We start from the raw sequence: 24,496 nt of genomic DNA on the forward strand, positions 1-24,496 counted from the left end.
ATGTTGAAGGAATGCTGAGAAGAAGTCTACAGAAGATGTCGTGGCCAGGAGGTGGAACAGAGCCAGGAGACCAACCAGGAGCTTCACCACTGGAAGCCTGAGGTCCCCCCGAGATAAGCCCTTGGGGACCCGAGCTGCTTGGACTTAGGTGTGGTCTCCCAGAGAGGAAAGTCCAAGGTGAAATCCGGAAGTCACAGTGGAGGCCAAGAAGCAGAACGTAAGGATGGTCCGAAGGTCGGGGCTGGCAGCAGACAGGAACTCCAAAGACGTACCGAAGTCAGGAACCAGGAAGACAAGCCAAGAGGATCAGGAACAGGGCTGGATCAGGAACAAGGCTGAATCAGGAACTGCAATTTGACGACTCCAGGGAGTGAACCTTGTTGCAAGGCAAAGATCTGAAGCAGCAGCTGGGGTTTAAATACCCTGCTGGCATTTTTCCCACCATTGTCCCTTTAAATCTGAGCCCCTTGTGTGCGCATGGGGACGCCGCCGCGGCGAAGGCCTGCTAAGGCCCGGGGAGCGTCAGGGAATGTTGCGGCATGCCGAGAGGCCCGAAGAAGGTAAGATCCCGGGTGCGGGACCCGCAACCAGGATCGCAACACTAAGTCCCAGTCAGAAAGAGGGGAGAGAGAACAAGAACTTTTTCATTTTAAGAAAAAACTGTTTGGGCTAGGAGCAAGGACTGGCCAAGCACAGCTGTGTGCTCCTGGATTTTGCCTGACTCATTCAGCCTTTTACCAGTTAGAGCCCTGGGTTTGAATGTGTGTGCAATAAAGACAAAATCTTTAAACCTCCCTATAATCAAGGTGACTGATAGTATGGTACCTGTAAACTGCATGTTTAAAAGGTGGGACTTGCTCTATAATTTCTGTCAGTGGGAGAGTTTCAACCAGTACCATATCACCATATTTTGTGTTGCTGAGACTTGAGGACACTACATCCCTGGACTTTCTTTCACCAGAAATTACTATGAATCATCCAAGGATCTGCAGGATCAGAGACAGATCAGTGTGGACCTTAATCTCCAATGTGAATTTGAACCTGTACCATTCAATCGGTTTTAGATAGCTTAAAGCATGAACTGCAACAGACTGAGTTTCAATCCAAGAGATCTAAAGACATCTGTGACTGTGTAGTTGCCAGAAACATTTATTTGTTTCACTATACACTTCTGTATGCTGAGCTCCAATTACTAGAGGAAATGCTCACAGCAGGGAAGCAAGCTTATGGCCTTTCAACTATCCTCACAGAGCTTGTGGTATTTTTTGTCAGGCCTCACCTACAGAGATTTTTACTGTCAATGCTACTGCACCATCTGATGGCTGGTTGGTGAACAGCATCTGATATTTTAAATCCTATTGCATTCATTGTTACCACCAGACTAACATCTGATTTATCTCAGAATTGTTGACCTCTAGTGGTCAGAATAGAATATTACAACTTGCTTTTGTTGTAATATATTGAAAGTACTTAATTGTTTCTTACTGCTCATATGTTTAATTTTCTATAAATATTCTTGTTCATTTGTGCATTGCATAATATATTCTATTTACGTTAATGTTCTCCAGGTTACATGCTTGTCTGATCCAGTGTTTTCCAACCCTCTTCTGGAGGCACGCCTAATCAGACCAGTTTTCAGGATATCCCCTACCCCTGTTCATTGTATTTTCCTACCTTTCAGTTCAAATGTAAACCGGTATGATGTTGTACACTAATGTTGGTATAGAAAAGTTTTAAATAAATAAATAAATAAATAAATAAATAAATAAATAAATAAATATCCACAATAAATATTCATGAGATAGATTTGCATACATTGTAAACCAGGTTATGCAAATCTATTTCATGCATATTCATTGTGGCAATCTTAAAAACCCGACTGGTTAGGTGTGCTTCCAGAAGAGAGTTGGGAAACACTGTTCTAATCATGCACAGTGTTCAAAGGGTTGTATATGTTATAAATTGTGCTCTTCTCGAGTAGCACCCTTGCTGCTCTTCCTGGTAAGGAGTGAGAGGGGTGGTGGCACCATTGGTGCTAATTGCGAAGAACAGAAAAGGGAAGGCAGATGTTGTTATCGACTGTAAATCAAACCCAGGACCTGCTCCTCTGCTTAGAGAACTGGTGAGGAATGTGGGAAGAGAAAATGAAGAGTGCAACAGGGCTATATTAGTGTGGGTAAAGATGCTGCCCACTCAAATTAGCCAGGGTAAAGTGGGGAATTTTGAGCAGGTACGATTTACCCACCTAAAACTCAGTTTTAGATGGGTAAATCTTTTGAATATTGATCTAGTAGTACTTTCTCCACAAAGAGAAAAATGGGAGAAAACATTAGGAGGTCCATATTCAGAAGCCATTTCAATGGATAATTCCCGAATTATCCATCTAAATGGTAAATTAGGGATATTCAGCCACTTATCCATCTAATTAAGTCTGGAATCATAAATTGTGCATAGTTTACACTTCCAGTGCAGTGTATGCAGAGGTTGTCCTGGAGATTGCCAGGATCAGGTAAGTTCTGATCCTCCTCCCCACAGTGATTTTTTGGGGTCAGGGGATAGGGAGATGTGGTACTGGATATTTAAACTGTGGGGAGGCAAGAAGGGAAGGGCCCAGTGGCAGCAATAGTATTTGTTATGCAGAGAACTGGGAAAGGGGCTTGGGGGGAGACACTGGATCCCGGCATATTTTTACAAATTTGTAAGGAGATTGGGGTGGAAGGAGCATGGGCCCAACAGGGCCATAAGAACATAGAACATAAAAACATAAGATATGCCATACTGGGTCAGACCAAGGTTCCATCTGATCCCTACAGTGAAACTACGTGCTAGCAGAATATCTCACTTCAGTCACATAGGAGAAACACAAGCAGACCCTCACAAAATACAAAATAAAGAGACCATAAAACATAAATAGAAACAAGCAGACAAAATCCGAACCAGAAACTGCAACAAGCCAATAATTAATTAAAAACTACAATCACTGTTCATACCCCAATCTAGTCTTTGAGTCCACGCTCTTTCACTCTTACCAATTCCTGAGTCCTTCCAGCCCCCTCCATCCCCAAGTCCCCACACAAACCTCCTGTGCCACTCATACCACTAATCTAGTCCCTGAGTTTCTGCAATACAGTGAATACACCTCTCATCACGGCCCAGGGTTCACTTCTTTACAAAAACATAACAAGCAGAACAAAGCAAGCTAGGATGTGCCTGATGTTTTGTTTTGGGTTTTTTTTGGATAATATTGCTGCAATCTACAATGCATATTACCTGTCTTCTTCATAACTGAATTCTCTCTCATAGCAAGCGTAGTAAAATACCCCAGTAGTAAAATAGCACTCCTAACTTGTCAATCACCTCTACAAGACTTCATAACACCATCTCAGATACCTGAATTTCCTCATCAGACTGCTGAAAATTGTCAAAATGTTGTCCATTAGTGACGCCATTGAAGACGTCTGCTTATGTCTTTAGAAGACAAGAAGAGAGGTCATATTTTCTGCCAGGGGAACATGGAAATCTCCTTTGTAGTGCTGTCTGAGTTTCGAATTCTGGTGATGTTGGTGAACATACTGCTAAACTTCTGAGTCAACAGGGATTACAAGTTTTATAGGTTTTGGAGGTTATAATGGAGAAATATTTAAGGGGACAATGTCACTGTGGTATTATATAGAGGTAGATGATTTGGTTAAGAGGGTGACTGTTGTTAGTGTAATCCTCACAGTGAGAGTGACTTATGAGGTATGGGTGAAGTTAATAGAGTACAATCACACAATAATCAACCAGCAGGATCATAGGCATCTCAGGATGCAATAAATTATTTTCACTCATCTCTTATTTACACAAATCATAAATTGTAATTTTTTTTTTTTTTGCAGATCCATTGCAAGATATTGGTTTTAGCATGGAGCCCTGCACCAAAGTTCTACCTGACGTCTTGCATATTAAACTCGCTCTGCTTTTGAGTAAGTAAGATTATATATCGCATATGAATAAAGGCATAATTTTTCAGTAGATGACTGGCACTCTATGCACCTACTTTTTAACCTGCACAAATCCAGCCGGTATTCAAACACAAGGTTTCATGTACTTTGCATTTGAAAATTGACTTATTATTCACCTAAAACTAGGTGTGTACACTTACACCACGTAAAGCAATAGGGGTAGATTTTCAAGAGGTACACACACATGGATGTGCGATTTTATGACATGCGCGCGCTGGCGAGCGCAGAATATTAAATTTCGGGTTGGCGCATGCAAGGGGGGGTAGACTATTGCAGGTACGTGCGGCGACGCATCAGGGCCTTCGCCAATTCTCTCCCAGTCTGCTCCAATTAAAGAGCGAACTGGGAGGAAACTTCCCAACCCCCTAGCCTAACCTCCCTTCCCCTATCCTGCCCTCCCCCTATCCCTATCCTAAATACCACCAAATTTATCTTACCTTTTCTCCTGCTTCCGAGCAGGCTGCCAGCACGCGATCCCCCGGCACAGCAGCAAATGGCCCTGCCCCAACCCACCTGGCCTACCCCGCCCCCCCCCCAGACCTCCTCTTTAGCCAGCCCCGGGACTTACACGCATCCCGGGGATTTACGCGCGTGGCTGGGCCCTTTAAAAATTTGTCTAGCGTGCATAAGGCCCGGCCACATGCGTAAACCCCGGGTTTTTACGCACATAAGTTTTTAAAATCCAGCCTATAATGCGCAGCACACGTGTCTACTACATGAGTACGCATTCAAAACTTTATCCCCCAAGTCATGCCCTCCCTCCCCTACAGAAATGCCTCTTTTTACTACAGCTAAAAATATTCTCATTGTGAAAGTGTGTGAATATTTATAGAAGCATGAAAATCCACTTACGAGGATTCAGCCATTCAACCCCTGAGTTTGTCCACTTGGTTTCTTCTTAAGCCTTTGAAAATTTACCCCTACTATTTTGAAAATGAAGATGCTAAATGTTTTTAATTAATAGGTATTTGATGTTTCACTTGTATCTCCGTTTTTCTTCAATTTGTCCTTTTTCCCTTGAATCCAGCTTACTATAGCTGCTAGGTGTGTCTCCACATTTCCATGGAATCTATGTATATTTTACTCTTACACGCTACATTTTGTTGGAGTCTCTATTATATCCAGCACCAAGTCTATCATAAAGGGCTTAATTAACTTTACAGTCAATGTATTCCTAGCAACAAACGTCAACATGTAGTGCTTTGACATCAAAGGGTAATTATAAATTATAGCTATGAAATTTCGTCTTTCTGTCTGAAATCATAAACCTTATGAGTCAGGGCCAGATTTAAACTTGGGTGTCCATAGGCAGAGGGCAGCCCTCTCTGTCCCCAGAAGTGATTGGACTTGTGGGGAGATGTCCCTGTCAACCCTTCCCTTTCAGAAAGTCATTGGAGGGAGTGGGGGACCATCCCAGAAAAAAATCACTGAATCATTGGAAGGTGCAGGGGAAGTCCCCCCAAAACCATCATGGAGGGTGAGGTGGTGGCTCCTTGGATCACACCATCCAGATCTTTCCCTTTCCACTTGACCAACTTATTGCATCCATTCTCACCTCCAGAGATCATTAGGCAGGAGGGGAGGACTGTGGCCACTGTCCTCTTCTGCTGGTTGCAGCAGCAGCAACTCCTTGAAGAAACCTTAAGCACTCGGCCTCTCAGCCCACCTCCATCCTCTGCACATGTTTCCATGGTAACAGCAAGACCCGTGGGAGTGGGTGGAGCCGCAAGAGGGCTTGCGACCATGCTTGAGTTGCTGCTGCTGTTGCTGTCAGGCCCACGGAGGAGGACTGAGGCCGCAGGCCTGGATGGAGGCGGTGGCATTCCAGCTGCTATCAAAATGTGGCACCAGAGATAGTTGCTTCCATTGTCTATGCCTAAATCCTCCTATGACTACTATTGGAATTTACACATGTACAATCCAAAATATGGTGGAAGAAAAAAAGAAAATATTTTACTAAACTATGTTTTCCTCTTTATCAGGACGAGATATCAGACAGCTTGTTCTTAAAATAAGTATCTTCAAACAAAGTCTGAAACTGTTTTCCTTCTCTTACCCTCTCTGCGAACAAACATCTACATATTATTCTTTCTGTGGAAGAAAAAAAGGAGGCAAGTCACTGCTCTTTTTATGGAATCATTTTTAAGTTCTTTTCACATAATGTCCTTCTATGTACCAGTGTAAAATGGGTTTATACTAAATAGAAGTAAATGTCCATTGTTTTATCTTTGTTCTGAGTAGCTCTGACACCTGTTTTAGACATTCCTGCACCCACTGATGTGGTTATTTCAGAACAGATTTTATATTAAAATAAATTTTTAAATACCTAATTCATGGATTGCTGTTAGCTGCTGTAAATAATTTGCTTATATTGCTTACTGTTATTTAGTGTTAAATACAATAAAAAAGTTTATATTTAATATAGTTCTGTGGTCTGGTCTAGGGGATGGTCTGGAAGAAAACTGAATCTTTATTCTTTTATTTCACCTTCAGCCCTTATTGAGTCTTAATGTCTTGTCAGTTAAGAAATGGAAGGGCCGAGGGGGGCACCATTGCTGAGCTGTGGTTAGGGTATCAGTTGGCCTTATTCCAGCCCTGCCATGACCCATTCACCTTGGAGTTCTTTTTCTATGGATAATTTCCCCTACATCCATAGGGAACCACATTTGCCTCTTTTTCCTTATCCGTTTGTTAATAAGCCTTAAACAGAGATTTGTTCCCTTTTATTGATGACCAAGTTATTGACTTAAGAAAAAACTTTTACCTGAGCTCAGCCCTCCCTGGCTGAGAGCAGAAACAGGTCCCAGCTACAGGGGAAGAAGGCTAAAGCCTTCATCGCCGAGCCTCTCTTGGCCTGCAGCCTCTAATTGAATTTAGATCTACGCCACTCAAAGCTCCCGGACTGAGGCACTCTACTGAGGGAGAGACCGCACGGTATCACCTCAAGAGGTAAGTGGTGCTATATAGATGTTTCTTCTTTCCGATATCTCCTTTCCAACTTCTTTCTTCTTTTATTCTTCTTTCTTCATCTTCTTCTTTTATTTTGTTTTTTACTCACAGGCAATCCCTCGAAGGGAAATTCATGTCCACCATCTGCTGGAGACGGAGAATACTGGCAGGCTGATGTCAGGGAGGGACTATATGACCATGATGTCAGCTTTTGCTCCGTCTCCATCTGCTGGAAGAGGTGCATAACCCAATTGTGGGGACTGACCTGCCCAAATGCTGAGGAAAGAATATGATGGGGGCAATTTTCAAGCGATTCACATTGGGACAAAGATCAGATGTCCTTTCACTTTGAAACTGGTTTCAGATACAAGGTAAGTATATTTGCTTTTATCTGCTTTGCCTGTGGGTAGATGTTTTTTGGAAAAGTAAATTGTGAAGATTTCAACATGCCTTCCACGCACCCACCTTTCCTCTCCCCAACCTAGACACCGGCACGGGAAGCTCTCCTCTTAATGCAGCTAAAAGTAGGAATGTTGTGGGAAAATATGCTGACTTTTAACTGCATTGAAGGAGGGCAATTATTCAGCTTGTTGGTTAACATGGGTAAAACGCTTTTGACCCGCAGAAATAGCTTTGAAAATGGTCCCCTATTGGGTCAGCTGGGGAGGTTCAAAGGATGCATGCAGGCAGCGAGGATCTAAAGGGTTCATGTGGGCAGCAGAGAGGCCCATGAGAGTGCATGGGGCAGTACATTATGCCTCCCATGTTATTAACAAAAAAAAAAGGCAATTAGCATGAAAGAATCCTGCAATTAATTATACAGCATCTATCCCAGAAATTAAGTATGGGATGGTAAGATTAACAACAGTTTCTTTGATTCCACAAAAGTCTTCAACTGTTCTGGAAGAAAAAACCAAGAAGACTCATTCTGAAATTGAACAAAACATTTGCAAGGGTACCTCAGGGGGGAAGGTTGCACCCGCAGCCTGAACCTTCTGGCCTTTCCTTCTCTCCTGGATTGCCCTTGCAAAATCAGGAAAAATTCTGATCGTTTGACCCATAAATTGAGTATTTAAAATTTTTAAATAACACTTCATAATATAGCTAAATTCATGATCAGGAAAAAAAAAACCTAACTGGGTTGTTCCTCAGAAATTTCAAAGGCAGATGATTCCAAAACATCCATTAAATTCAAATCCTGAGTAGTGGGCTGATTAATATTCTTCTTAAAAGGCAATAAATACATTTTTTAAATGCTAGAATATTCTCAGATGAAATATATAAAGTCTCCACCAAATATCTTCGAAGTGTCATTTTAGGCAATTCCCCCACCACGCTTGGAAAATAAAAGATCCTTAAGTTAAATCTTCTAAGGAAATCTTCCACAAATTCTAACCTCTGATTTAGGGTCTCACATTCTTTATAATATAGAGTTAACTGCCTTGATAGTGGTAAATTTATCTTCCAGCTGAGAAATTTTATCAGTTAAATCTTGAAATTTGGAAGCTTAGGTAGATTCTAAAGAATCCAATATTGATGAATTGAATTCACCTTTACAGAATTTCAATAAAAGCAGTTCCCAGCTTATAAAGGATCTCCCACAGAGAATCTAGGGTCACCACTGCCAGCTTAGAAATAGTGATGATATCAGTGCTGGCAGAGGGAACCAAGGTATGGGACTCACCTCCCATTCCTGCGCAATGGAAACTATTCTCTCTGAGTGCAATCTCAATGCACTCTCCAGGAGCTGTTGGTTCTGAAGAATGTGCATAAAGGTGGTGGTGAAGACAAAAACAGTAAAAGATTTCAAAGGGGCATGGCATAAACATCCTCTAGCTTAAGGCTAGAGGATGGGGATGAAGAAAAGAGTGCAATTCACAATTAAGTTCTGAAGTTTGTTGCCAGAGGATGTGGTTAGTGCAGTTAGTGTGGCTGGGTTTAAAAAAAGTTTTGATAAATTCTTGGAGGAGAAGTCCGTTAACTGCTATTAATCGAGTTGACTTAGGGAATGGCCTTTGCTTTTACTGGCATCCGTAGCATGTGATCTTCTTGGTGTTTGGGTACTTGCCAGGTTCTTGTGGCCTGGTTTGGCCTCTGTTGGAAACAGGATGCTGGGCTTGATGGACCCTTGGTCTGACCTAGCATGGCAATTTCTTATGTTCTTATGAGATGAAGGGTTCCCCAGGAACTGCTGGCATCACCGGTGCTGCCTGGATGTGGACCTGGCAGAAGAGACAACTCACACAAGGCAACCCAACTGTAGGCTGGCAGCATTGGATTTGCCACTGGCCTATGCTTCCCTGCATCTTTAAGGGTGTGAACTCAGAAGGAACATGTCACTCCTCAGCAGCACCAGGAAGATTACTGGCTATGAATGAGAAGGAGCAGTGTAACAAGAGAAGTAGCGGCCACAATACAACAGCCATGAGCCAGAAGTAGCGGCCACAATACAACAGCCATGAGCCAGAACAGGAGTGAGTGAGGAGAAGCAGGACAGCTGTATCTGGGTAGGCAGGAGAAGACTCCTGGTTTACAGCCTCCTACATGGGCAGAAAAAGGTGGGTCCAGATTACCTCAGATCAATGGGTTCTCAAAGTGATACGGGTCAGGTATGCTCTAGAATTTCTTCGCATTCCTCTGGATGCCTTCATGGAATCTCCATGTAACTTCCCTCAGAAGAGGGTAGAAGTGGAAGCGACATTAAAACGGATGTTGAATCTGAAAGCGGTGATTCCTGTTCCCAAGTCACAGAAAAATACGGATTGTTATTCCATTAATTTTGTCATGCTCAAGAAGCAAGAGTCGTTTCAGCCCATACTGGATATCAAGGGCGTCAAGTGAAATTTATGAGTCATGCATTCCAAGGTGGATACGGTGTGCTCTGTTATAATGACTGTTCAAGCAGGAGAGTACCTCACATCTATGGATCTGATGGAGGTCTATCTGCATATCCCTATCCATCGGGAACATTGCGGTTCCTCCGATTTGCTGTTCTGGATCGTCATTACCAGTTTCTGGCCTTGCCATTTGGGCTAGCCACAGTGCCCAATTTTCCAAGGTCATGTTTGTGGTAGCGGCGACCCTCTGCAAGGAGAGCATTCTAGTTCACCCCTATCTGGATGACTGGTTGATTCAAGCCAGGACTGTGAAAGAGAGTCTTTGCACTTCCCACAGAGTGGTTTCCTTGCTACAGGAAATAGGCTGGATGATGAATCTGGCCAAGAGCAATTTGCATCGTCTCAGAGCCTGGAGAATCTCGAGGTTCGATTTGATACAAGCAGGGCAGAGTATTTCTCCCAGAGTCTCAGATCTACATGTTGATGCTGTGAGTTCAATCCCTGAGGAACTCTGTTTGTTCAACTGTGTGGTCTTATCTCCTGGTTCTGGGGTTGAAGGTTGCCACTTATAAGTGGTTCCCTGGGCAAGGGCACATATGCACCCTCCAGTGCACATTGCTCTCCCGATGGAGTCTGCAGTCACAGAACTATGTGGTGAGGCTCCTCCTCCTATTAGAGGTGAAATCCCAGTTGGACTTGTGGTTACAGGCAGATCATCTCAGGAAGGGAATTTTCCTGATGACGCCAGATTGGTTGGTACTCCTGACAGATGCAAGCCTCCAGGGTTGGGGGGCTCATTGTCAGGAGTTGTTGGTACAGGCGCTGGAATTTAGCAGAGCGGCATTGTAACATCAAGAAACTGGAGGCACAAGTGGTTCAACTGGCGTGCCTGAGGTGTGCCAAGCAATTAGAGCAGCATCTCCTAAGCATATCCGCCTTTCACATTGCTGGAAAGGACAATATCAGAGCCGATTTCCTCAGCAGGAGAAACCTGTTCCCAGGAGAATAGGAGCTGGCAGACAAAGCCCTTCAACTCCTGGTGAACCGCTGGGGCCTACTGGATCTAGACCTGTTGGCGACCTTTAACAACATAGAAGTTCCACACTTTATCAGTCAGAGGCATGATCCAAAAGCAATGGGCATTGACGATCTTGTTCAGGAATGGCCATGTGGCGCCCTTTTATATGCATTTCCGCCCTGGCCTCTGGTAGGCAGGTTGGTCCAGAAAATTGCAAGTCATACCAATGCTATCCTTTTAGTGGCTCCAGATTGTACTTGAAGGTCGTGCTATGCCGATTTCCAGAGACTTCTGGGGGGCAGTCCCCTCAAGCTACTGTCTCAGATGGATAAGTTTCGTCAAGGTCCATTCTGCACAAGAATCCAGGACGATTCTATCTCTGTATGACTCTGAGTGCGGTTCAACTTCTGACTATGCTTTCTTTTTTGCCCAAAATGGTTTGGAGGTTCATTTGAATCAATCTATTTCTCTGTCTGTTTTGGACAGGGACAGAGATTAAGCTGAGTACCATCTTTTCTATTCCTGTGTTACCTGGAGATGACTAAAGTTGTTCAGAAGTCTGATTGCCTGTTTGTGTTCCATGGTGAAAGTAAACAGGGAGCACTGGCGACATGGTCAACTATAGCCTGCTGGGTTAAGGAAGTCATTGCGGCAGCTTATGTGGCCACTCGGTAGCCTTGTTGAAACAGATAAGACCGCATTTCATGAGGGTTCAGGCAGCATCATGGGCGGAACTTCATTTGTTGTCACCTGCTGAAATTTGCAAAACAGCAACATGGTCTTCATTGCAGACATTCTCTAAGCATTACCGCTTGGATGGTAGGGCTAGGGAGGGTGCTATGTTTGTGTGCCCGGTATTGACTGGACCGCTGGCAGCCTCCCGCCCTTTTTGAGATTAGCTTTAGTACATCCCACTCATGGGGAATGACGTGCCCAAACGCTGAGGAAGAAGAAATGACTACTTACAGGATAATTTCCTTTCCTCGAGTAAGGGCAGGTCAATCCCCAACCCGCCTACAGCTGCCGATGTTTAAATTTGTGATTCGCCTTTCTTCGGGAGAGCTACGTAGAGTATGATTCCTGCTCTTCATTGAAAACCTTAATTTGCTAGATATAGTCATTCTTGTGGTTGAGGTAGTGTTTCTGTTGGTTGGGAAACATGAATGGTTGGCTGTTGTTAATAATGATGAAGTATAATCAGTTTAGTCCACAGTTTGGCTTTTCCAGAGAATACTGGTGGGCTGATGTCAGGGCGGGACTATATGGCTTTGATGTCAGCTTTTGCTCCATCTCCATCTTCTGGTAGAGGTGCATAATCCACTTGTGGGGATTAACCTGCCCTTACTAGAGGAAAGGAAATTATCAGGTAAGTAGTAATTTCTCCTTTCTGGACTTTGTTGTATTTCCAGCACTTTCTTCTCCAGCTTAATATCTGAGTCCCCTTCTTCCATTATTTTTTTCCTTCATATTCCCTTCTTATTTTTATCTACTGTTCTCCCTTTTGCCTTAACCTCAACTCTATGAAAACTGATCTCTAGAATTAGGGGGTGGGGGTGGGGGGAGCGGGGGAGAAGCAGTTTCTTCTCTCATCCTTTCTTCACCCTATGTTGCTATCACCCAACATCTATTTCTCCTTCATATTTGTTTTGCATTTGTCTCCTCTGTTGTTCACAGTTATCTTTTGTTATCACCCAGTCATACACAGTCACACACACTCGGTGCTTCATTCGCAAGCCACACTCACTCAGTGCTCATTAAACATGTCACATCCTCAACACTCAGAATCATTCAGCGCACACACCGCTCATCAGGCCATGTGGAACGCATTCATTTGCACTAACAGGCCTGCCCATACCTTCTGCATATTATTTTGTTCACAAACACATTCACTGCACACTCAGATAAGGATATGCCCTAAGCCTTGGTTAGATTCTTCTCTCCTTTTGTTGTTGATTACTCAGGGGAGGATGCCCTGATTGGTTCTTAGGGTTTTGAAATTGCTTGGCCTAGCAGATAGTGTGGTGGAGCCAGAATTCACCATTAAAGCACACTTTCCTCTTAGTAGCTGCTGATACAGTTCTGTGACTTTGTTCCCAATAATTTCAGACAACTCAGCTGGTGTGGTTCCAAGACTGGTCTGAGTTGGATTTTGTGTTTTGTTTTTTTTATTTACACTGAAAACGTTAAACAGGCTGCAACGAGTGAGAATTTATGTGCTGAGCAGTGATTTAAAATAGAGGAAAAACATCCCCAACTAGCTGAAGTCTTATCATGTCAGATCCTAGGCTGGGTTCCAATTGATCTGGAAACCCAAAGGAGCAGGAAGACAGAGACAGATATCCTGCCTTTCTTCCCAAAAAAAGAAGAAGAAATGATTGCAGTAAACTGTGTAGCACATTAGGTCAGTGCCTACAGTCTATACCACTGAATACTTTTCTCCAGAAATAGATTGTCAGGTAACCCTATTAATTACATCACTTTCCAGCACTTTTCTGTTCTAAATTGGGCCTATTTGCATTTGGGATTTTCCTGAGTGAATCCTGTAAGCCATTAACTCAGCCTCTTCTGATAAAAAAAAAATGCCTATAAATATATATATTATTGCACCTCTCTTTCTCAAATCCTACGTGGCACTGAGACTTTTAATTAGCATTCTCACACTCTAGCACTAAGAAAAGACCTTGGAGGGAGGTGGCGGGTGGGAGGAAGGGAGGGGTACTAGAAAGCGTGCTGCTGGATACTAGGTGAGATATCTGCTGTCTGAGAAACAAGTCAAAAATCAGTAAATCCTGGAAGAAAAAGTGCTGTCTCTTCCAAATATTTATTCCAAGAGATATCTGCCATGGCCAGTGGTAAATCAGGTATTTTAGAAGCGGTTTTTACCAGGTCAAACAGTGGTACAAGAATAATGGTCATTGGTGGATGCATGGAAAGCCTCCCAGGGGAAGTGGTGGAGACTAAAATATTAACAGAATTGAAGAAGGCCTGAGATAAGCATAGAGGCTCCTTGGTTAGGAAGGAGTGCATGGGAACACGGAGATCAACTGGGACCTCAGGCAGTTCAACAGGAATTAATTTGGGCAGACTAGATGCACCTTATGGTTCTTATCTGCTGTAATAACCTGTGTTTCTGTGTGGTTCATCATTAAATGCTGACCTGAAGAAGTGTGCTAAGACCAGGGCCCTGGACTGAGGGCGGCACTTACTTCTAGGGTTGCCAATTGGCTCCAGATTTTCAGGTACAGGATGGCCCAGTCCTGGAAGGGCCTACATGGATTTGTAATCTTGCTTTTCTAGGGAACTCAATAGGGAGCTCAGAAGAACTACATATCTATTCAGGCATTACCCTGTCCTGAAAATCCGGAGCCATTTGGAAACCCTATTAACTTAAGAAAGATGAGTGATAATGCTGAGGAGGCCCAACTGGGAACCTGAGAGCTGAAGGGTAGAAAGAAACGTTGGTCATCAATTAAAGGGAACAAATCTCTGTTTAAGGATTATTAACAAACAGATAAGGAAAAAGAGGCCAATGTGGTTCCCTACGGAGGTAGGGGAAATTTTCCATACAAAAGGAACTCCAAGGTGAACGGGTCATGGCAGGGCTGAATTAAGGCCAATTGATACCCTAACCACAGCCCACAAATGGTGCCCCCTCGGCCCTTCCATTGCTTAACTGACAAGACATTAAGACTCAATAAGGGCTGAAGGTGAAATAAGAGATTAAAAATTCAGTTTTCTTCCAGATTATCCCCTAGACCAGATCCCAGAACTACATTAAATATAAACTTTTAAATTTTATTTATTTAACACGAAATAGCAGTAAGCAATATAAGCAAATTATTTACTTTTAACTAGGGGGCAACAGAAAAAAATGCAAATTTTCAACACTCTGTGGTGCCCCTGCCTTCCCTTGGTGCCCTATGCACATATTTATTTTGCTTAATGGTTAATTCAGAGCTGGGTCATGGCATGAGATAAAAGGAAGGAAAGTTCATAGACAAGAACTCCTTTACCAAGCGGGTGGTAGATGCCCAGGATAACCTACCAAGAGAGGTGGTAGAAACCAGTACTAAGACAAAATTCAAGCATGTTTGGAACAAGTATTTCAGACAGTGGTAGGAAGAAGATGGAGCAGATGCAGTATTGCAAACAACTCACCTTTCAGTCCTTTGAGAGCAGAGACAAGGCAAAAATAAAGGGCAGATAAAGGAAGCATGACCTAGGAAACTGTAGGCCATGGGATAGCCAGATTTCAACCAGCAGGCTACAGCTTCCCTGAAACCATCCAGGTTGATGCCAGAAGGTTACTGGTGGTGACTGGTTATGGTCCAGCAAGGTGATAAAGAAAAAAAAACAGGGCTCATCCACTGGCAGTCCATGTATGCAAAATCTGTCCACCTCTGCTGTTATCTGAGTCCACAAAGAGTACATATTCCAAATGTGATAAAAGCATTATGGTATCCAAAGATCATCTCAGATATGCATTTCAGTTTTCATTTTTAAGCCTGCTTTAGAGACTGCATTTATAATTGCAGGGATAAAATGATTTTAGCATGTAGTATTCTGTGTCCCACATTTGGTATTTCCCACATGATTTTTATGCAGGTCTATAATTGGTTGTACAGTATGCTTTCTACTTATCTAGTTTCTGATAATGGCTGTAATAATTTCATTACAGTTGGGTAGCTTGTGAATATTTATTATGTGTTACATATTACAGAGAGTGATGTTGCCTGTAACTTTCATGTCACCTCAAAAAAGCAATGGAAAGGAAATATCCTGAACCTCAGATACAGGTGCCATGTTTCAAACAATGAGACAAATTGTTCCTTAGAAGGCATTCATTGTGGCATGGCAGTAATTTGTGCTATAGTTCTCTGTATGGTCTGGCTTCATAATCCTCATAAGGTTTCCATATAGGGGCTTGCTTCTTCCAAACGTGACAGTTCAAATGTACATATATTCAAACTGGGTTGCGAGGGAGGTCTTGTGGCCCCAGAAAATATGGGACCAGGAGCTTATTACATTGGGCATCATGTGATATTTTTTCACAGTTGCAAAATTTCAGTCTCTAAAGTTCCATAGACAGGTAACTATTCAAAGGATCTAGCCAGTTAAGTAAAGGCTAGATCAAAGCCTTTGAAAGTTTGCTGGTCTGAATGACTAAATTTATCCACCTAAGTTTCACTAAGTGGCTAAATTTAGCTGCTCATAATTATTTCGATATAATTTATACTCTGGTATCATAGTGTCCCATTGATTATCCTCCTTCCACCAGGTCTCTGAGATGCCAATTATGTTACCAGGGAGCACTAGGAGAGCGGTCCCCATTAGAAAGAGTGTGCCCTTGGGCCCCTGGCACGATCCCGCACCAAGGGTAGGTGTAGCATGGACCCGACCCCCAGTCGGACCTGCATGCCTCTGCAACCAACTTGTGGAGTGTTGGTGATGAACAGTCCTCCGAACATTCCCCGCCCTTCCGGACCTGCCGCTGGGATGGCAAGAGGCAGCAGGCCGGACTCAGGGTGTGGGCAGACGAAGGTTCGAAAACAGATGACAAGACTCAGGAACCATAGACTGTAGACGTAGACTCTAAAGCAAGATACTGTAGACGTAGACTCTGAAACAAGCAGGAAGGGTGACGTTGGCACTGTCCCTCAGGGCGCCCTACACTGCCAGTATGACTGGTCTGATCACGGACCACCCTGTCCCACATCTGCGGGAGCAGAACCAGCACAGGAAAGGAAATGCTGCACAAAGCAGTCCAGGGAAAGTACTGTACTCCTGGCAGTCTGAAGCAGGTTAGACTGCACTCCGACAGACAAACCTTTTCTGTCAGAAAAAAATCAGCAGAACCAGGGGTCACGAGTTGAAGCTCCAAGGAGGAAGACTCAGAACCAATGTCAGGAAGTATTTCTTCACGGAGAGGGTGATGGATGCCTGGAATGCCCTTCCGGAGGAAGTGGTGAAGACCAGAACTGTGAAGGACTTCAAAGGGGCGTGGGATAAACACTGTGGATCCATCAAGTCTAGAGGACGTGAATGAAGAGTGGGTGGCTCACGGAAGTGACGGCTACTGCCTGGAGATTATGCCCTTATTCAATATCATACGCACGGTTGGTGCGACTCCAGCGTTGCTCTGGGCTTCAGCGGCAGGAGGAAGTGTGGAAAAAAAAAGGATTTGTATTCACGAAAAGCGGGGAGTGGCTTGCTTGTCACGGCGGTTGCTGCCCCAAACTAAATAGGCCAGATACTTTACTTTCAATGCATATCCAGCATAGCTCTCTGCTTCAACGGCAGGGGAGAAGTCTGATACTTCAAGCAAATCCAACATAGCTCTCTGCTTCTACGCAGGGGAGAAAGTCTGATACTTCACGCATATCCAACATAGCTCTCTGCTTCTACGGCAGGGGAGGAAGTCTGATACTTCACGCATATCCAACATAGCTCTCTGCTTTTACGGCAGGGGAGGAAGTCTGATAATTCACGCATATCCAGCATAGCTCTCTGCTTCAAGACAGGGGAGGAAGTCTGATACTTCAAGCAAATCCAACATAGCTCTCTGCTTCTACGGTAGGGGAGAAAGTCTGATACTTCACTTTCAACGCATATCCAACACAGCTCTCTGCTTCTACGGCAGGGGAGAAAGTCTGATACTTCACTTTCAGCGCATATCCAACATAGCTCTCTGCTTCTACAGCAAGGGAGAAAGTCTGATACTTCACTTTCAACGCATATCCAACACAGCTCTCTGCTTCTATGGCAGGGGAGGAAGTCTGATACATCACACATATCCAACATAGCTCTCTGCTTCTACAGCAAGGGAGAAAGTCTGATACTTCACTTTCAACACAACCAGCATAGCTCTCTGCTTCAATGGCAGGGGGAACGTAGAAAGGTGGATCTATATACAGTCAATAACCAACAAGGACTGAGTTACATAGTCTGGGTAAACAAAGGCATGGGTGCAGCTTGCTTATTGCAGCAGTTACTACCCCTAATTGGGGGCAGTGCATTAGCGAACGCCGATGTCACATGCCGTGACGTCAAGCGTCGAGACGTCACGCCTCGAGCGCCGAAATTGCACGGGCGTACACAGGCGTGCATTCATTCACTGTCAGCGGGGGCTGCCGGAGGCCGCTTTTGCCGCCGGCTCCCTCCGCCTGGATGAATGCATGCCCACCCGCCCGCCTGCTCCCGCCACCGCCTGGATCAAACGCACGCCCACCCGCCCGCTGGCTCCCACCCGCCGCCTGGATGAACGGGCGCCCACCCCGCACCGCCTGCTCCCGCCGCCGCCGCCTGGATGAACGGGCGCCCACCCGCCCGCCACCGCCTGGATTGAACGCGCACCCACCCGCCGTCTCCCGCCACCGCCGCCGGATCGAATGCGCGCCCACCCGCCCGCCGGCTCCCGCCGCCGCCGCCTGGATGAACAGGTGCCCACCCGCCCGCCGGCTCCTGCCGCCGCCTGGATCGAACGCGCGCCCGCCGGCTCCCGCCAGTAAGTTTACTTTTTTTTTACACTTTATTCCCTTTTGTTTTAATTTTCGCCCTGCGCCTTGCTTCGGGAGAGGGGGAACCATCCACTTCCTGGTACCTGTCATTTCAAATGTCAGTTGAAATGACATTTGAAATGACAGGTACCAGCGCACCCAGGATACTGTATAGGCGCTGTATTAAGCGCCTATACAGTAAATGGGTTTGCGCGGGGCCCTAACGCTTTCGCAGACGCGGCTTGCATTTGCAAGCAATTTACATAGAGTATCGAGCGGTATGTGAAGTGAACTGTGGCGTGCGGGGAACGAGGGTGCGCCCGGCACTGCCGCACTCTTTCTAACGCGGGCCTTTACAGTTTGGTAGATATTCACTTGGATGCAGTTCCAACACTGCTCTCTACATTAATGGTGCGGGTGGAGGGGAAATGGAACCAAAGGGTTACTAAGAGCCAAGAGTAACAGAAGTATGAGAGAAATAAAAAAAAACCAAAACAAAAAAAAAAAACAAAAAAGAAAAAGTGCATAGCTTGCTGGGCAGACTGGATGGGCCGTTTGGTCTTCTTCTGCCGTCATTTCTATGTTTCTATGTTTCTATTCTGAGCCATATGCTTCTCAGCAACTGTTGGCTTTCTCCCATCATCTCGTTTAAAAGCTGCGCTATCTCCTTTTTAAAGGATAGTGCCAACAGCCTGGTTTCACTCTTGTTAAGGTCGAGCCCATCCTTTGGGAAAAGGCCCCCTCTTCCGCAAAATGAAGCCCAGTTCCTAACAAATCTAAAACCTTCTTTCTTGCACCATCGTCTCATCAACAAATTGAGTCTTTGGAGCTCTTCCTGCATCTGGAGTCCTTTCATTTAGAACGGGGATCATTTCTGAGAATGCTACCCTGGAGGTTCTCAATTTCAGCTTTCTACCATAACCCTAAATTTCACTTCCAGAGTCTCCTTTCTGCACTTTCCTATGTCATTGGTACCCACATGTACCAAGCAGCCAGTTCCTCCCCAGCACTATCTAAAATCCTATATATGTGATGCGTGAGGTTTGCCACCTGTGCACGAGGCAGGCATCTTACCAAGTGATCTTCATGTCTACCAGCCACCCAGCTATTAACCTTCTTAATAATTGAATCACTAACTAGAACTGCTGTCCTAATCCTTCCCTTCTGGGGACGTGCCCCTGGAAACCTGTCCTTGGTACGAGATGATACCACATTATCTTGAGGGCTGATCCTGGCTACAGGATTGCTTCCTGCCTCATCAAGCCGATGCTCTCCTTTCAGATGACCTTTCTCCTCCAAAGCAGAACAGGGTCTACCAGATTGGAGATGGGACTTCTCTACTATGTCCCTGAAGATCTCCTCTATATACCGTACCTCTCTATCTCCCTTAGCTACTCCAGGTCTGCCACTCTTGCCTCCAGAGCTTTATGAGAACTTGGAGCTCTTTGCCCTTAGCACACACATATAACCACTCACCAGCCAGGAGATAATCATACTTGTGTCACTCCGTGCAAAAGACTGAAATGTTGTGGAGTGGACCCTTGGGCTGGCTAGAAGACAATGAGAGGCTGCTGAGGGGTGGCCCACAGTGGAGACTGTAGCCGGGAGGCAGATCAAGGCCAGGAGACCAACTGGAACTTCATCACTGGAAGCCTGAAGTTCCCCTGGGTGGAGCCCTTGGGGACCCGGGCCGCTTGGACTTAGGTGCAGACTCCTGGTGAAGAAGAGTCCGAGGAGAAGTCCGGGTCAAGGCAGGCGGAGAAGAAACGTAGTCAGAGAGAGTCCAGAGGTCGAGGCAAGTGGCAGAGAAGCACAATGAGGAAACAGACCAGTAGTCGGGGCAGGCAGCAGAACAGCGAAGGCCATGGACGGACAAAGGATCAGGACGGGCAGCAGACACAGAGCACCAGAAGCAAAGCCGAAGTCAGGAACCAGGAAGACAAGCCAAGAGGAAGCTGGGACTGGAGCGAGGACTCGGAAGCAGGAACTGGAGCAGGATCAAGAACAGCAGGATCAGGAACGCAGCAACTAGTGACTCAAAAGAGTGAATCTCGTTGCAAGGCAAAGCATAGAAGCAGCTGCTGGGTTTAAATACCCAGTGGCGTCTGACATCATCCTAGGGGCCGGGCCAGCGACCGGCGGCCGGGATTCATAACATGAAAAGCCTCTCTCTCCTTACTGGACTACTACCTGTATCATCATTTTGTTGATTTTTTATTGATTGTAAATCTAACCTAAAGTACTTTTAGACTATGGATTTATTTAATATATGTCTGGCAATGACCCTCAAAACAATACAATTAATATGAGAGAGAGAGAGAGAGTGAGAGTGAGAGTGAGAGTGAGTGAGAGAGAGAGAGAGAGAGAGAGAGAGATTTATATCCCTATGGGAGTCCCACCTAGTAACTCGAGGTGAGGTTTACGTATTAGTGTAGGGGGCTAGGGGCCACCTTGACATTCAACGTGAGACGTACGAACAGAACAGTGGTCTCTTGTGAAGATTTGATGACCTACGGAGAGAGGAAACTCACCCAAAGATGAGATTAGTGCAATGTTCTCTCCACCTAGCTTGATGGACTCTCTACCTGGGTAACATTCTGGAATTCAAAGGACTGCAGGATCAGAGGCAGTATGGTTTTTCCAAAGATTGATCTTGTTAGACAAATGTACTCAATTTCTTTGATAGGGTGACCAGAGAGTTGGATCAAAGGAGAGAGCATAGCATACTTGGACTTCAGTAAGGCTTTTGACACGGTTCTGCATAGGTGACATAAATAAATTGAATGCCCTTGGTATGGGCACTAGAATGACTGGGTTAGAATGGGAGGTGACGAACAGCAGTGTTAAATGGAGTTTACTCTGAGCAGGAGAAAGTTACTACTAGTGGTGTGTCTCAGGAATCGGTCCTTGGACTGGTTCTTTTCAAAGCTTTCATTTGTGACATTGCGGAAGGATTGATGGGAAAAGTTTGTCTTTTTGTCATTGATAAAAAAAAACCCTGCAACAGAGCAGAAAGTCAGGAAGGTGTGGAAAACATGAAGAGGGATCTAGCCAAGCCAAGGGACTGGTGTGCCTTGAGAAAGTTCTTCCTGTGCTAGAGTGCTGGCAGCCCCAGCAATATCCTTCTCCCTGGGCTCCTGCTCTGACTCTGATGGATGGTATCTCAAATCTCCTGCTTGCTGCTCCAAGCCATTGTTCTATCCCCATTGCAACCAGACAGCACTGAGGACAACTGAAAGTGGGGAGACAGGAGCAGGGAGCCAGCACTGTGGCAGTGAGTGGCAGAGCAGAGCCTCTGCTTCCTGTTTCAGCCCCTCCCCACCTGTCCACTCCCCAACCCCCTTCTGCTACCTGGAGTGCAGTGCTTTTCTTTGCTTCAGTGTTGCCAGTTTAGTGATTTTGTGGCTAGATCTAACAACTTTTTAAACCCCATGGCAACTTTTGAACTGCAAATAAGACAGGGGGCTAATATAGAGATTTTTTTTAACAAGTTAGCTACAAATCTAGTGATTTTTTCACCGTTCTGAAATTTTCATCCGGTTTCCCACTTTACTGAGTATGTCTGGATAACAGAGTAAGACCTCTGGCTAGAGTACTGCAGAAAAGTACCAGAGTGACTTCTCCTCTGGCTAGAGTGTCAGGCTGGCAAACCACCTCTACCCACCCCAGCACCTGACTCCTCCTCCACACGGGCAGGTTGGCTCCAGGACCTGATCCGGGCTGCTGGTTCAGTCTCTCGTCCACCAGATGCACTGAGAGGCCAGGGCCAGACAGACTTGGAAAACTGGCAACATGAGATCCTGCTCTTAGAGGACAGACCGGTGAGTCACCTGCTAGAAATGGAAGCAGCTGCTTCACTATTTGCGAGGGATCCTTTCCTTTATTCTTGCTTTCATCGCTATGGCAATCATATTATTTTGATGCTGGTATTTCAGTGAGTCTAGCCTCCCACCCCTGCAGCAGTAAAAATAGTTGAGGGGATAGAGACATGAGACAAGTTTGTAGAATTGTGCTTTGCAATATTTCAAACTGTGTCCTGTTCTGATGTAGCTATTCTCACCAACCAATAGTATTTGAGGGCCAGGAGTAGAATATTAGGACACAGACTCACACAGCCATTAGGAAAGTGTTGCAGGGTAGGAGGAATCATGGGTGTCCAGCCCTCTGCCTCAGCTGCATAGGAAGTGGGAGAGGGAGGTGATTCTAAGTCTCAGTAGTGGAATGAGAAGCAGCAGCAGCAGCAGCACCATCAGCATGCACTTGCACATGCCTACAGCTAGCTGTCTGAAACTCCAGTAAGTGCACACAGCACGAGCAGAGAGGGGTGGGAATCTGGCATTGACTGAGTGCATGTCAGGCTCTGAGCCATTTTCAGCAGCATTGTGCCACCTTCTGTGTGGAGTGGGACCGCAGGAAAGAATAAGCCACCCGAGTTAAGAAAATAGCCCCTGGTTTGGTAGTTGAATTACAATCCTAGACTAGAATCTGGTAATATCTCCTGGGACTGTGCAGGGCAGCAGTGGGCCCAGTTCTCTTTTTCTTTTGACAGGGGTGGGGTACAGGAAAAGAAAGTGAAAGATTTTAAAATTTTAAAGGTAATGAACACTGAATCATTTTAAAAGCCCTTGTTCCCATGTGCCGTTTTAGCTTCTTTTTACCCAATTTGGAGTCTTTTCACAGTGGATCTGGGGACTTTCTGCAAGTTGGAGTTGTGGCAACACTGCTGTGCTTGGCGAGTCACAGCCCCAGGCCTTAGGTGTCTGTGCTGCAGGGACTTGAGACTCAGCTGACGGCAGAGTAGGGAGCCACCTGCCGCTCCAGTCAGGCAAGAATGATTTGTGGGAAGGGGTGAATGCTGAAAGGGAGTGAGGGGAGAAGTGGGTGAATGCTTGGGGTGGTGAATGTTAGGGGAGGTAAGGAAGGGATGTGGATGCTTGGGGGAGGTGGCACAGGATGCTGACACAATATTATGCATTACCGCTCCTGCCTTCCAGGGGCAGTGAAAGAATTGGGAAGAAAAGCCAAGGCATATCAGGGAAGGGGATGGGGGGGGGGGGTAGGGAGAGAGCAAGAGGATCAGGTATGAAAGTGAAGGGAGGGGGGACCCGGATGGTGCAGGAGAAGAGAGAGAGAAAGGACCAGAGACTGAGAGGAAGGGGAAGAAGACCCAGGAGAGAGAGAGAGAGAGAGGACCAGGTACTGGGAAAATGGATGTGGAGAAATGACTGAGGATTATGGAGAGAAAGGGAGACCTGGACTAGGGGGAGAGATCTGGGAGAAGAGAAAGATCACTGGATAGGGGAGAGGGAGAGTGGACTGGGTATTGGATGGACAGAGAGAAGGAGGACTGGAAAAGGAGAGATCTGGGGATGAGGGAGAGAGAGAGAGATGACCTTGGATTTTGAGGTGCGGGGAATCCTGGAAGATAATGAAGGAAAAAGGGAATGAGGAACGGAGGAGAAAGGAGGAATGAGAAAAAGAGAGCATCAAGGAAAGAGCAGAAAGACTGAAAAGTATTAAAATATCCACTCCTGCACGCGGGCCATATTGCCAATCTTCAAAATGGCGCCGGCGCTACCTTTGCCCTCACTATGTCATACGGGCGACCAGATTGGCAATACGGCCCGCGTGCAGGAGGTCGCTCCCGGACCCTCGCTGGACTTTTGGCAAGTCTTGTGGGGGTCAGGAGGCCCCCCCCCAAGCTGGCCAAAAGTCCCTGGGGATCCAGCGGGGGTCCGGGAGCGATCTCCTGCACGCGTGACATCGGGAGCCAGGAACCAAAATGGCGCCAGCGCTACCTTTGCCCCGTCACATGATAAGGGCAAAGGGCCACCGGCGCCATTTCTCAACGCAGCCGTGGCCAGAGAGCTGGAGATCGCGCCGGGATTTCCCCCCCCCCCCCCCCCCACTGGACCCCAGGTAATTTAAAACATTTTGGAGGGGTTCGGGAGGGTGGGGGATTTGTTTTAAAGGTTTGGGGTGGGTTTTAGAGTTGTTTTGATGTGCCGGTTTTCCCGCCCTCCCCCGATTTACGATTTTTAACGATTTTAAAAAAAAAACAAAAAACACGACGATCAGATTTCCCTCCCCCCCCCAGCCAAAATCGATCGTTAAGACGATTGATCACACGATTCACACCCCTAGTGGATGCATGGAACGGCCTCCCAGTAGAGGTGATGGAGCTAAAAACTA

At 45.7% G+C, this 24,496-nt stretch overlaps 1 protein-coding gene across 10 annotated transcripts in view; it reads left to right on the plus strand.

Annotated features, from left to right (window-relative positions):
- LY86 (lymphocyte antigen 86) overlaps window positions 1-24,496 on the plus strand; it is a 45,313-nt gene that overhangs the window by 14,192 nt on the left and 6,625 nt on the right. For 4 of the 10 annotated variants that reach the window (XM_029590603.1, XM_029590600.1, XM_029590607.1 and 1 more), the window contains 2 exons: window positions 3,879-3,965; window positions 6,105-6,115. In XM_029590603.1, coding sequence (XP_029446463.1) covers window positions 3,879-3,965; window positions 6,105-6,115 — 98 coding nt within the window. The other 6 variants (XR_003854700.1, XM_029590605.1, XM_029590602.1 and 3 more) reach the window with 4 other exon arrangements.

Source organism: Rhinatrema bivittatum, chromosome 2 (genome assembly GCF_901001135.1).
Source record: "Rhinatrema bivittatum chromosome 2, aRhiBiv1.1, whole genome shotgun sequence".
NCBI classification, from domain to species: Eukaryota; Metazoa; Chordata; class Amphibia; order Gymnophiona; family Rhinatrematidae; genus Rhinatrema; species Rhinatrema bivittatum.